Raw genomic sequence first — 13,477 nt, 5'->3', positions numbered from 1 at the left:
CCAAACTGCAACAAAAAAATAGCTGGGCATTCTGGCGGGCACCTGTAGTCCCAGCTACTCAGGAGGCTGAGGCAGGAGAATTGCCTAAGCCCAGGAGTTGGAGGTTGCTGTGAGCTGTGTGATGCCATGGCACTCCTCTACTGAGGGCGACAAAGTAAGACTGTCTCTAAAAAAAAAAACAAAACAAAAACCTGAGGCTACAGGATCGCTTGAGCCAATGAGTTGGAGGCTGCTGTGAGCTATGAGGCCACAGCACTCTATCCAGGGCTACCTCTTGAGACTGTCTCAAAAAAAGAGAAAAGAACGTTCTCAACTCCATCCAGGTTAATACGAAAGATGTAAAGTCTTCTTCTTTTAATGGGTGGATAGTATTTCATGGTATATATATATATATATATACACACCATAGTTTGTTAATCCATTTATGGGTTGAGGGGCACTTGAGTTGATTGCACATCTTGGTAATTGTGAATTGAGCAGTGATAAATATTCTGGTGCAAATGTCCTTGTGGTAAAATGTTTTGTTTTGTTTTTTTTTTTCAATCTGGATAGATACCCAGGAATGGTATTGCAAGATCAAATGGAAGTTTACTTTTAGTTCTTTGAGGATTCTTCATACTTCTTTCCATAGAGGCTGTACTAGTTTGCAATGCCACCAGCAGTGAAAAAGTGTTCCCTTCTCTCCACATCCACACCAGCATCTGCAGCTTTGAAACTTTGTGATGTGGGCTCTTCTCACTGGGGTTAGGTGATATCTCAGGGTGGTTTTGATTTTCATTTCTCTGAAAATTAGAGCTCATGAGCATTTTTTGTGTTTGCAGCCCGAGGCCTGGCCTATTTGGCAAGAAGCTGTCTTCTCTGCAAAACAGCTGCCCCATCCTGGCTTGGTGAATCTATTCCCTTTGGAGCTCAGCTTCTTCCTCTTTTCTTCTCTCCCTTTCTTTCTCACTTTGCCCAGTACCTGGATCTCAGCAAGGGGTGAGTTATGTCTAGAAGAAATGAAACACTAGAAGTCCAGCCCACCAGGTTGCCACTGACAGAAACCAGGCAGGAACCCAGTGCCCTTGGTCAGAACCACTCCCAAGCCATGCTAGCTAGCCTGGGTTCCCCCTTCTGGAAAGATGGGGAAAATGCAACTTTCCCAAAGCCACCCAGCGTCTCTTTCCAAGGGCGCCCTCTTCTCCTGAGACCTAGCCTAGCAGATTATCCCTGCCACTACCTTCACAGTGTGCTTTGAAAAGAAATAAAGGCTCCTATAACATACAGAGGGTGTCAGAAAAATGTGTACACATTTTAAGGAAGGAAGATGCTGCATTGAAATTGTAATACTCAATATGTATTGATAACAAAAGATGAATATAAGTAAGTCACGTTGACTACCTCTTATGATTGCAGAAGTCAAATGGGACTTGAGTATTACAGATTTAATACAGTTGTTTTTCCCCCAGTGTGTTTTTGAAACGGAGTCTCATTCTGTCTCCCTGGGTAGAGTGCTGTCATAGCTCACAGCAACCTCAAACTCTTGGGGTAAAGAGATTCTCTTCCTTCAGCTTCTCGAATAACTGGGACTACATAATGCTGGCTGGTTTTTCTACTTTTAGTAGGGATGGGGTCTTGCTCTTGCTCTGGCTGGTCTTGAACTCCTGAGCTCAAGCAATCCATCTGACTCAGCCTCCCAGAGTGCTAGGATTACAGGTGTGAGTACTGTGCCCAGCCAAAATATGTATATATTTTTAGCACACTCTTTGTGTGTGTGTATACATACAGGTGTATATTCGTGTGTGTGTCTGTGTGTGTGTGTGTAGTGTCTAAGCTGCACTTGAACTCCTGGGCTCTAGTAATCCTCTTTCCTCAGCCTCCTGACCAGTGGGGACCAGAGGTATGCACCACCACACCTGGCTTTTCTCATTTGTTTTTTAGAAAGGGGTTCATTTTTCTTCTCCTTCTAGAACCCCCTGTGGTTCTTCTACAAGAGGGGAGGCCTGGTCCAATGGCTTAAGAAGAGAGGCGGGGTCTTGCCCCCATCCCAACAGTGGCAGAATCCCATCCACAGGGATCCCAGCAGGAAAAGCCCCAGCTTGGGTCAGGGGCATGGCTTCTAGCTCCATCTCTGTCATTTACCTGCTGGGTAACAGGTCACCAGGCCTCCATTTCCTTTCTGATATGCACAGTGAAAGGTAATGCTCTTCCCACTAGCAATTCATCCTCTGTGTTGGTGGGTGTTGTGAGTGAGTGGGAGGCAGCCTAGGGCAAAGATTCTGCAAGTCAGCCTGGGAGGCAGAGAGCCTGGTTCCAATCCTGGCTCGTGAACTTGCAACCTGGGGCAAACTACTTCACCTCTCCGTGCTGCCATTTCCCCATCTGTGGAATATAGTTTTGATGATGGTAACTCCTTCCTGGGATGGTTGTGAAGATGAGGGCAGGAGTGTATGTGAAGCATGTGGCCCCACGTGACCAGCATGATGGGAAGGCTGCAGATGTAGGTTGGGCTAGCATCTCTCCCCTCATCTGTGAGTCCATGAAGACAGTGAGATTAAACATGTCTGCCCTGGGGAAGGTCTTCGGAGTGGGTAAGCCAGGAAGGCCATTGTGCTGGTGAAGGTTAAGTGCAGGTGTAGCCTAGAGAAGCTGCTCAGCTCCCAGGAGAGGGTCTGAGCTTGCCTGTGAGTCTTCTGCACCACCAGGTAGGGGGAGGGCAAATCCTCTCTGGGCTGCAGTTTATTATCTGTCCAACAAAGACCTGGAAGAGTCTCCAAAGGTTCTTCCAGCCTTCTAGTTCAGGAGTTCCAGAAAGAAAGAAGAAAAAAAGGGTGAGGAAGGTCGATTAAGCTAAACTATAAAATAATAAAGGTCAACTTGTTTTTGGTGATTTGGCCTATTTTGGCCATCTGCTCCTGGCCCCTGCTTCCCAGTTCTTGTACTTTCCTGCTCTTTCTCTCAGGTCTTATTTTTTGGTTTTTTGCTTGTTTATGTTTGTTTTTGTTGTTATTTTGGTTTGGTTTGCTTTTTGGTATTTAAAATATATTTTAATGAAAACACATTCTCACCATCTTTCTTTTTTTCTTCCTTCCTTTCTTCCTTCCCTTCCCTTCCCTGTTTCTCTCCTTCCTTCCTTCCCTCCATCTTTTGAGATGAGATTTCATACTCTCACCCAGGCTGGAGTTCTGTGGTGTCAGCCTAGCTCACAGCAACTTCAAACTCTTGGGCTCCAGTGATCCTCCTGCCTCAGCCTTCCGAGTAGCTAGGACTACAGGTGCCTGGCACAATGCCCAGCTAATTTTTTATTTTGTGTAGAGACGGGGTCTTGCTCTCATTCAGGCTAATCTTGAATTCCTGACTTCAGTTGATCCTCCCTCCTCAGCCTCCCACAGTACTAGGATTAACAGGCGTAAGCCACCATCTTTAAATAAAAACAATTTGCCTTTTTTAATCTGAGCTGCTCTGGTATTAGGACTTACTTGCTTTTTGCTCCACAGGTGTCATATACCACTGCACTGCTAATTCCCCAGTGCTCTTGAGGGCCATGTTAGACAAGACTTCTGTTGGAAGTCCTGTGGCAACTTCAGGGCCTTGATTCTTACCAAATACTTATGCACTTTCAATTTTGCATTGACTGAAGAGATATTCTTCTGAACTTGACGGGTATGTGCTTTTTCTAATCCGAGCATATTTGTTGTAACTTTTTCCTAACATGGACGTCTTTTTGTACTTTTTATTCTGGTAACAGTATGCAGCTTATGAAGGTTCTGTGGATTCCCACCATAGTTATCATGATCTGTGGCTGAAAGCTGAAACACTTTGGGATTCTTGACTTGGTAAATTTGCGATAAATCTGTCATAGTCTGTTGCCTGCTTGAGAACCTCTGGACTACTGAGCACAAAATCCCTGCCATAAGTGCTGTGATTGTCTCTTTAGAGGCGGCACCTGATGCCTGGTCAGCCTGAACTTGCTGTTAGGGTAGGAGCTCCTATCACAACAGTGTGAATCACCACCTATTCTTTTCTTTCCCAGGGGTCTTTGCACTTTGCACAGCAAGCCTATCTTTTAGGAGAATTTTGAGCAGAGTTTTAGGTAGCAGTGAAGTGGTGGAGGACATTTTATGGAGAAAGAATCAGGGAGACTTCTCTGTGCTTCTGAAATCTCCCCAGGAGGGTGGTCATAGCTGGGGGGCTAGGTTTATGAGATCATACTGAGCTGTGGAGCTCAAGCCACTCTTCTTCTTCTTCTTCTTTTTTTTTTTTTTGAGACAGAGCCTCAAGTTGTCCCCCTGGGTAGAGTGCAGTGGCATCACAGCTCACAGCAACCTCAAACTCCTGGGCTCAAGCCAGTCTCCTGCCTCTGCCTCCCAAGTAGCTGGGACCACAGGCGCCCGCCACAATGCCTAGCTATTTTTTGGTTGCAGCCATCATTGTTGTTTTTGTGGGCCCAGGCTGGATTTGAACCTGCCACCTTAGGTGTATGTGGCTGGTGCCTTAGCCACTTGAGCCACAGGTGTGGAGCCAAGCCACTCTTCTCAGTAAGAGTGCTGTAAAGCCCAAGAGAGGAGGCTTCTGGGTCTCCTGTGTGTTTTATTCTGGGGCATGTGGTCCCCTCCTCACCCACAAGGGTACCCTGGGAGCAGCCAGTGGACAGAAAGCGAGGGCAGGGCTATATCATTGGTACCCTGTGGCTGTGCCAGGCAGATATATTCTTCTCCTATCTCAACGCTGGTTTCCCAGGAGTGGCTGCAACCCAGAAGACATACATGGAGGAGTCCAGAAACAGATCCCTGCTTTTTCAACTCCAGAGAGGAGAAAAGTGAGTCAGTGGTGGAGCCATGCCCACGTGGGTCTTCAATGGCACAGTGAAAAAAGCAGGGGAAGTGAAACCACACAGCCCTGGGTTCAGTGCCAGTTCTGACTTGCCCTGCAACCTAAGGCAATAATTTCCCCTCTCTGAGCATCAGTTTCCTTGGGGATTGAATGGGTCTAATAATACCCACCGCTTAGCATTACTGTAAAGACCTAATAGGCTAATAACAGGGGGTTTGCACACCACAGTGCTGAACAAATATTTGTTCTTGACCTGACTTCTTGGCATCCTGGGAAAGGTGACTAAAGGACTGGTTTTTCTTGGTGGGAAAGAGGACTTTCTCTGGGGCAGGAAAGGATTAAAGGTTGGGCCTGGGATTCCAGCCTGGGGGAGTTGCCCTCTCCTAGCCAGCATCTTGCTCCCCTTAATTATGGATTTGCTGGCTCTCAGCCTGGTACAGGACCTGGAGGGTCCTGGGAGCCAGGCCTGGCCGTGGGTGCACCTCCTGGCTCCACACTCAAGCATACACACCACATACCCTCTCCCTGTCCCCAGACTGAGTACTGACATTCACAGACACCAACTGTACACAAAGTCTACACACAGAGGACACATTTCCAAATCCCATCTGCATAGCAGATACACACAGAGCAGGCACACAGAAAAATACACAATGAAATTATCAGATGACACACACGGGGGTATAGACACACTCAGACACAGTGTGAAGAGTGGCTCCCTACACAAAGAGACAGCCATAATGATAATTCTCTTAATGAACACAGATTGAACACTTGCGACCTGCCAGGTGTTGTTGTAAGCCTTTCCCAGAGAAGTTTTAGTTTTTACACAGTACAGGCAGCTACTATTATTAAACCCCACTTTATAGATGAGGAACTCAAGGGAAGGAGAATTAAGATGCCTGAGGTCACACAAGGGACCTGGGGCAGACACACGCAAGGACACCGGCCCTCTTGCTCCTCTCCGCCCATTTATTTACATAGATGAATTAATTCAGAAGCAGCAAATCCAGACCCCCCCAACGCTCTTCGGGGCAGTAATGGTGAAAGATGTAAGAGACGGTCTGTTGACTGACGGGTTGGTAAGCTGTGACAAAGAGCCCCCACTACTGAGAGGACTAGACGGTTCAAAGGTGATACTGACAGCAGCGAGTGACGGAAGTTCACTGGCCTTGCGGTGAATGACCATGGACCGGAGACTTTAGCTTGCGTTCAGAGCCTAACCCCTGCTGCACCCATTTCCCGGCGAACAGCCCGGAGCTTGAGGCCAACGAGCTTCAGGTTCTTAGCAGAAAAGTCAACGGGCCCGACCCTGCCCTCGGGCAGACTGGCGGGCAGATCTGGAATTCTAGGGGAGACACTTAATCTCTAGGCGTCCCCCCCTCCCCGCAGCCCCACCTAGGTGCGCACCAAATTCTGGATAGCTTTTTAATGGAAAACAACAACAGACACTGTGGTAGGATATCTGTTATTTATAATTCATGGGCCGGTCTTTGAATCCTTTCAAACAAAATCCACAGCGATTTCTTTGAAAGAAAGAATGCCCGAACGCTCCGCTCTTAAGGCGTGGATTTTCGAAGGACTGACACAGATAGTACTGTAAATCACCCAGCGCGTCATATGAGTTTCTGATTATTTGCACTGCAGTTGCTTTGTGGAATGAAGCAGAAGTGTTCGTAAAAATCTTTTATTCTGCTAAAGTGAGGCGCACATTGGACCCCAGCAGTATTCCTAGAAGGACCTCTGCTATTTGGGCGGGAAAGGATAGGAGGAGTCAAAAAAGAAAGAAAAAAAGAAAGAAAAAGAAAAGAAAACAAGAAGAAGAATGAGGAGGAAGAGGAAAAAAGAGGAGGAGGTTAAGAAGCAGTAGCAGCAGCAGCCGCCGCCGAATCAGGACCCGTTCTCGGCGAGCGTCTTTGGAGCCTGCGTCGCGGCGCTACCCACCTAATGCTCCCACTTGGAAGTTTTCTGCAGGCGCGGGTGGGAAGTCTAAATGCAATTTATTTAAACCTGGGTAGTCATTTTCTGATCTCTCTCTCTGAACCCCAAGAACCAAGGCATATGACAGAAAGGTGACCGACTGGACTTTGATGGTACTATCCAAGCGGCTCTCCCTCTCCCCCAGCTCACTCGTCCGGAGAAGGGATGTTTAATTTCTTATTTATAAAAGAAGGGCGCTTTTAAAGGAGAGCCTCCCTCACCCCCAGGTACCCATCACTCTGCTCCAGCGTGCCAGGGAAAATCGTCCCTCAAGTCCAGGAGGTAGCTCCGCGGCTGCGGTGACTCTAAGTCCAGCCCGAATTGTTGGACCCGGGGTTGGAGAGAGGATCCTTGTACATTTCGGGGGAGGAGGGCTACGCTCCATTGTTCACTCCGGGCCAATCAGGGTTTGCCCACTTCCTCCCAGCCAATCTCCCTTCATCCTCCGCCTTCCAACCAAGCCACCCCGCCCATCAGCCCCCAGGTCCCCTTCACCTCCCTTGCTTCGCCAGAGGTTCTGGGGAAGCTTCGTGACGCCACAGGTCCCGCCCCCAGCTCCGGCCCGGGGCGAGTGCGTGCTGACGTCATGCTGCGTGCGGGCCGGTGCGGAATCGCTCCTTCAACTCCGCGGGGCAGAGGAGTTAGTTAGCAAAGCGCGGAGGCTGGGCGCGAGACCCCTGTCCTTCTGCCCCTGGCCACACACTTTGCGCACATCTCTTTTCTGCATGGTGGATATTATTTTTCATTATCCTTTTCTGGGTGCTATGGGGGATCATTCCAAGAGTAAGTCTTCCTGTGTGTGTGTGTGTGTATGGGTGTGTATGCCTGTGCTTAATATGCAAAATTTTCTAATGCAGAAGAATGTTTAGCGGATTCTACAAGTGGCTTATATTTGACAGGATACTTTAGACGAGAAAAAAATAAAATATATGCATTTCTCCTGCAGGAGTGCTTGTCCTTTGGAATTCTATTGTTTTATTTCATAAGTAAACACTATTTCTCAAGGCGGCTAGGCGGACTTCAGGCTATGAAATCTGCTTCTGTTTTGCGCAAAAGCAATTAGGTTTGATTTAGGGATGTGGCTTTTTTTGTTTGTTTGCATGTCTTTTGGTCTTTCAAAGCGAGGACGATTTCTCCCGCCTGATGTAGTATAGTTAAACGGAGAAATGTGAGAAAGGATGAGCGGGGATTCTGCTGAAAGCTGATGTGTCGGTGCGGGGCTGGAGGGAGTCGTCGTGAGTGGGAGTGTGCGGACGGAAATGCCGGGACAGTGCCGGGCGGTATCGCTGCCGAGGCATCCGCAGTGCTGTGCTGTGTATTTACATCCTTCTCGCCTTCATGTCAGCCTTTAGTGACAAGACACGTCGATAAAATGACTGCGTTCAATGAATGTCATATGGAAGATATTTGGGGAGATGGGGTGGAAAGAGATAGTCTTCACGAATTCAGAAGATTTTGGGTTTTTTCGTTTTCAGTAGTCAGGCCCTTTAGAAAGCTCATCTCCGTTCCCTGTGGTCGCAATTCTTGAAAGAGCTAGCGTGAGAGTGAGCGGGTTGGGTTGGGGCTGGAGGGGCCGAGGCCCGCGGAGCGAGGCAGTCAGGCCTTACGCAGCCCTGCGCCCTTCCCCGGCAGAGAAGCCCGGGACGGCCATGTGCGTGGGCTGCGGGAGTCAGATCCACGACCAGTTTATCCTGCGGGTGTCGCCGGACCTCGAGTGGCACGCCGCCTGCCTCAAGTGCGCCGAGTGTAGCCAGTATCTGGACGAGACGTGCACGTGCTTCGTGAGAGACGGGAAGACCTACTGCAAGCGGGACTACGTCAGGTGAGGCCGGCAGGAACCGGGTTCGGCTACGGCCTACTGGGCCAGGGCTCCGGGCTTGTGGCGCGTCCATGCACCTCCGCCCGCCGCTGAGACGGCCGCCCCCACCCCGAACACTGGCCGCGGCGCGCCTCTGGGCCTGGGAAGCCCGGCGGGCGGGTCGCTGCAGCCTCCTAGTGGGCCACAAAGCGTCCTAGGAGCTCATGCCCGGAGCCCGGAGCAGCCGGGCTGGGGAGGGCGACCGCAGGACGGTGCTGATGCTGCCCGTGCCTCGGGCCCACAGGCTGTTCGGCATCAAGTGTGCCAAGTGCCAGGTGGGCTTCAGCAGCAGCGACTTGGTGATGCGGGCACGGGACAGCGTGTACCACATCGAATGCTTTCGCTGCTCGGTGTGCAGCCGCCAGCTGCTGCCTGGGGACGAGTTCTCGCTGCGGGAACACGAGCTGCTCTGCCGCGCGGACCACGGCCTCCTGCTGGAGCGCGCTGCAGCCGGCAGCCCGCGCAGCCCCGGCCAGCTCCCCGGCGCCCGCGGCCTGCATCTGCCAGGTAAGCCGCGCCCCGGGGCCTGCGCCGCGGTGACTGGTGCTTGTGTTCCTAAGGAGGTGAGGTGTCACTTGTGTGTGGTTCTGTCTGCTGGGACGGTGTGTTTTTCCATATGAGTGCCCAACTGTGTGCTAACTCTGTTCGTGTGTGCAGGGAACAAATCGCGAGGGTATGAGTGTGTGAGCACGGGGAATTATGCAGAACTATGTCCCCCGTGATTAGGAAATGGGGCACACCGTACTAGGAGCAGAAGGGTGGATGACAACAGGAAATCTTAAGAGGTGTTTGTCTGGGGGGATTGTATTCAGACTTTGTTGGATGAGTACGTGTTTTCATGGAGAGAAAATCGGTTTGCCTGGGGGTGTGTACATAAGGAATACAGCTCCCAAGTGGGAGCTGGGCGAAGGCTCAGCCAGACTGGGGCACGCTGGTGAAAAGGCTGTGGAAGCTGACAACCCCACAAAGAGGGTGTCTGTGTTTGGTCCAGTTTGATTAACAACTTAGCCGAATTTTTCGGGGTGGGGGGGAGTGTAAAGGTACAGTGGACTTTGGTATCATTGAAAACACTTCATTAGGATGTTTACGTCATAACCAGGCAGTTGTCCAGAGGTGGGGTCTGAGTGTGTAGCCACAGGCAGGTGGGGATAAAAGAAACAACGGTGCCTCAGCCCCAGGCCACAGCTCCTCCCAGGCAGCCTCCCGCCTGCAGCACAGCTCTCCAGACCAGGCTGAACCTCTGGGTGCTGTGTGGCCTGGCAGGCCTCCTCCCCTCTCTGCATCTCCATGTCCTCTCTATAGAGTGAGGAAATTGGGCTGGATGGGCAATTTGTAAATATTTGTCCAGACCTAGAATTGCCTAAAGGGAGAAATAAATCTAAACAGTTCAGCATATGAGTGTGCAGGCCAGGTTTGGACGGGGATGTGAAACAGGATGAAGGGGGTATTGAGTGCACCCCTGTCTCCGATGTCAGAGGGCTACCCTTTGTTTGTTTCGGCCTGTGGGCTGTGGGAACCAGGCACTATGTCCCCGGGATTGAAAGAACCCCAGGTCAAGAGAGGAGCACGCGGCCGCTGCTCACCCAGCCTGGGCCATGAGGGGCCATGGAGACCCGGGGGGTCCTCTGCCCTAGGGCGGGCGGGAAGGAACCGTTCCAGGCCCTGGAGGCCTGTGAGTGTCCCAGATCGGAGGCCGGGTCTTCCCCACACAGGGCTCTGACCGAGCAGAAAGGGCTCTCATAGGTCCCGGGAGCGGGCTATAGTCCCCCAGTCCCGGAGTAGCGCCGCACCCCGGCGGGTCCCCATAGGTTTCTTTACTCCGTAGAGTCGGGGGAGCGCCTCCTTCCTCTTTCCCGGAAACTTCCTCTTCTTCCGGAGGGCTTCTCTCGCCCCTCCGGGCCCAAGCAGGCCCTCCCAGGGTCTGGTACCGGAGGAGGCATAGCCCCGAATGGCCATTCCTGTCCTGCCGCGGCCTATCGGAGCTCTCGAGAGACCGCTGCGGGGCATTCTGGCCCAGGCGAGAGCCAAAGGGTGAAAACGCACAGCTCCCTCCGGGTAAGGCGAACAGACTGAGAAAGAGACGAACAATAAAACGAAACAAGCGGAATAAAAGAGAAACGAAATCGGGCCAGGGAGGGCTCGGCCACCCAGAAGCTGGGTGCTGGGCGGGAGGTAGGGGGCCTTTCGCTCACTTCTTGCCCCACCCTGTCCTCGCAGACCCGGGGTCGGCCCGGCAGCCCTCACTGCGCCCGCACGTGCACAAGCAGACGGAGAAGACGACCCGCGTGCGGACTGTGCTGAACGAGAAGCAGCTGCACACTCTCCGTACCTGCTATGCCGCCAATCCGCGGCCAGACGCGCTCATGAAGGAACAGCTGGTGGAGATGACCGGCCTGAGCCCGCGTGTCATCCGCGTCTGGTTCCAGAACAAGCGCTGCAAGGATAAGAAGAAATCCATTCTAATGAAGCAGCTGCAGCAGCAGCAGCACAACGACAAGACGGTGAGGTGTCTCGCGGCCGCAGGACCCGGTCGGGTAGGGCCTCGTGTTTCGCCACAGTGTCTGCGTGGGGTTTCCTGGGAGAGCTCTGGGAAGATCAGGGGCGAATTGGACTCTCCAAATAGCGTGTATTTGTAACTTCAGAGCAAGGCTTGCCTTGAGGGTTAAGGTTTAAGGTAGTGGTTCTCAACCTTCCTAATGCCGCGACCCTTTAATACAATTACTCATGTTGCAGTGACCCCCAACCATAAAATTATTTTCATTGCTACTTCATAACTAATTTTGCTGTTGTTATGAATCCTAGTGTAAGTATCTGATATATACACGATGTATTTTCATTGTTACAAAGCAGTCGCGACCCACAGGTTGAGAACTGCTGGTTTAAGGCTTCCTAATAGTTTTGTATGATGTCGGGTCTTCTCCTGGTCCAAGCAGCAGCCAGGGCTTGGTAGTCCCGGGGCAGGGGGAGCCCAAGGCGGCAAAACAGAAGCTCGATCTTCAAAGAAATCTTTCTCAGAATCAATCTCCTGGGGGAGCACACTGAAGTGAACTGCCATGTCTGAGCAAGGGGTGCTTATCTCCTACATCGGGCTGGTGGGTTGTGTCCTTCTCTTAGCATATGTGGCCAGGGATGGGAGCTCAGGTCTTGCCTTCCCTTGCTGTGTGGTTGGTTCCCAGGACTGAGGCAGGCCTACCGTGGCCAGTGTATTGGCCGGACTCCAAGGTGTATTCAGTGGAGGAGAAGAGCTCTTCCGAGTGTGCACCCCTAAACCAATACAGGCCCTGATTCTTGCCCCAGAGCCTGGAGCCCCAGTCTTAAAGGTGGCAGAAAAAGGCAAGACCTAACTCGACTAACTGGAGCGCCTGCCGCCTTCTGCTTGACCCACAGAGCCTCCAGGGACTGACTGGGACGCCCCTGGTGGCCGGCAGCCCCATCCGCCACGAGAGCGCCGTGCAGGGCAGCGCCGTCGAGGTACAGACATACCAGCCGCCGTGGAAAGCGCTCAGCGAGTTCGCCCTTCAGAGTGACCTGGACCAACCTGCTTTCCAGCAGCTGGTGAGGCCTGAGGCCCTGCCCTACCCCCGCGGACCTCAGGGCTCTGGGTGTTGAGGATTTAGCCTCTTAGGCACTGCGGGAAGGAGAGGGGGGCTTGGGGTGAAGGGCAGGAGACAGCTCTGGTCAATGGGGGAGGAGGACAGTGGCTGGGTCTGCAAGGTCTTCCTGGATTAAAGTGAATACCGGAGAGGTCGCGAGATTAACCAGCCCCACCCCCGCCCTAATCCCCCTGCGTGCGCCTGGGGACTGGCCTCCTTTTCGGCAGGGCTTGTTCTCAGCCGGCGGCCGGTCCCCAAGGGACACTCACCAACTCGGAGCAGCAGCCCCGGAACGCTAACTCGGGTGCGTCTTCACCCGCTCCTTCCTGGTGTCTCCATCGCCCCAGGTCTCCTTCTCCGAGTCTGGCTCCTTAGGCAACTCCTCCGGCAGCGACGTCACCTCCCTGTCCTCGCAGCTCCCGGACACCCCCAACAGTATGGTGCCGAGTCCAGTGGAGACGTGAGAGGACCCTTTCATGCCAGCCCGCGGACCTCGCATGCTCCCTGCATGAGACTCACCCATGCTCAGGCCATTCCAGCTCCGAAAACTCTCTCGCCCGTGTACTTACTATTATTGTTATTTAAAGAGAGAGTACTCAGAGGCGGTCAGGACAGCCCAAAACACCAGGACGCAAAACTGCTTTCACCAGACTTGAGATCCCGGCTCCGAGGACTTTTAGTTTTTCAAAACCATTATTTGGGACTTAAGAGGGTTAGCTCTGCCCTCTCTCCCGTGCTCCGCGTGGCCGCGGCGGCTCCGCCCCTCCACGCCCCACGCACGTATCTGACTTGGCGTGAACTCGCGGGACCCTCACCGCGCTAGGCCCGCCCGGAGCTCGCCCACGCGGGCTCCCGTCCTGACCCTGCCCCGCGCTCCCAGGTGGCTTCGCCCGGGCTCTGGCAGGGAAAAGAAGGGGACAGCCTAAAGGAACAGACTCAACTCCCCAAAGCGCATGATTGCTGGAAAAAAGTAGAAACAAGACTTTTGTTGAAAATGTTTTAAATTATCATTCGACGGAGGACAGTGTGTGAGCCTTTGCCGAACAAACAAACGTAAGTTATTGTTAATTTATTGTGAGGACAGCCAGTTCATAGTGGGACGATTATTTTGGTCTTAATAAAAAATAATAATCAGTGCGATGCTGCTCCTGTGTGCTGTTGGCGCAGTGGGAGGGCTGGGAGAGCTCAGGCTCTACGATTGGGGTTGTTTCAAACAAATAAGTCTCCGCGGACT

General features: G+C 52.2%; 1 protein-coding gene across 1 annotated transcript; it reads left to right on the top strand.

The window, feature by feature from the left end:
• The first annotated feature begins 7,517 nt into the window (after positions 1 to 7,517).
• ISL2 (ISL LIM homeobox 2) lies at positions 7,518 to 12,707 on the top strand. The gene is made up of 6 exons (XM_003784546.2): positions 7,518 to 7,575; positions 8,425 to 8,614; positions 8,895 to 9,157; positions 10,868 to 11,151; positions 12,038 to 12,205; positions 12,591 to 12,707. The coding sequence occupies exons 1-6, from the start codon at positions 7,518 to 7,520 to the stop codon at positions 12,705 to 12,707; spliced, it is 1,080 nt and encodes a 359-aa protein (XP_003784594.1).
• The last annotated feature ends 770 nt before the right edge of the window (positions 12,708 to 13,477 follow it).

Source organism: Otolemur garnettii, unplaced genomic scaffold (genome assembly GCF_000181295.1).
Source record: "Otolemur garnettii isolate 467f Iridium unplaced genomic scaffold, OtoGar3 scaffold00011, whole genome shotgun sequence".
NCBI classification, from domain to species: domain Eukaryota; kingdom Metazoa; phylum Chordata; class Mammalia; order Primates; family Galagidae; genus Otolemur; species Otolemur garnettii.
This window is presented reverse-complemented; position numbering and strand designations above follow the sequence as displayed.

Bases quoted from the DNA above. Each gene is read 5' to 3' on its own strand.
- ISL2 (XM_003784546.2), top strand. From the start codon at position 7,518: ATGGTGGATATTATTTTTCATTATCCTTTTCTGGGTGCTATGGGGGAT. The intron at 7,576-8,424 runs GTAAGTCTTCCT...CTTCCCCGGCAG, and splicing joins TATGGGGGATCATTCCAAGA to AGAAGCCCGGGACGGCCATG. The intron at 11,152-12,037 runs GTGAGGTGTCTC...CTTGACCCACAG, and splicing joins AGCAGCACAACGACAAGACG to AGCCTCCAGGGACTGACTGG.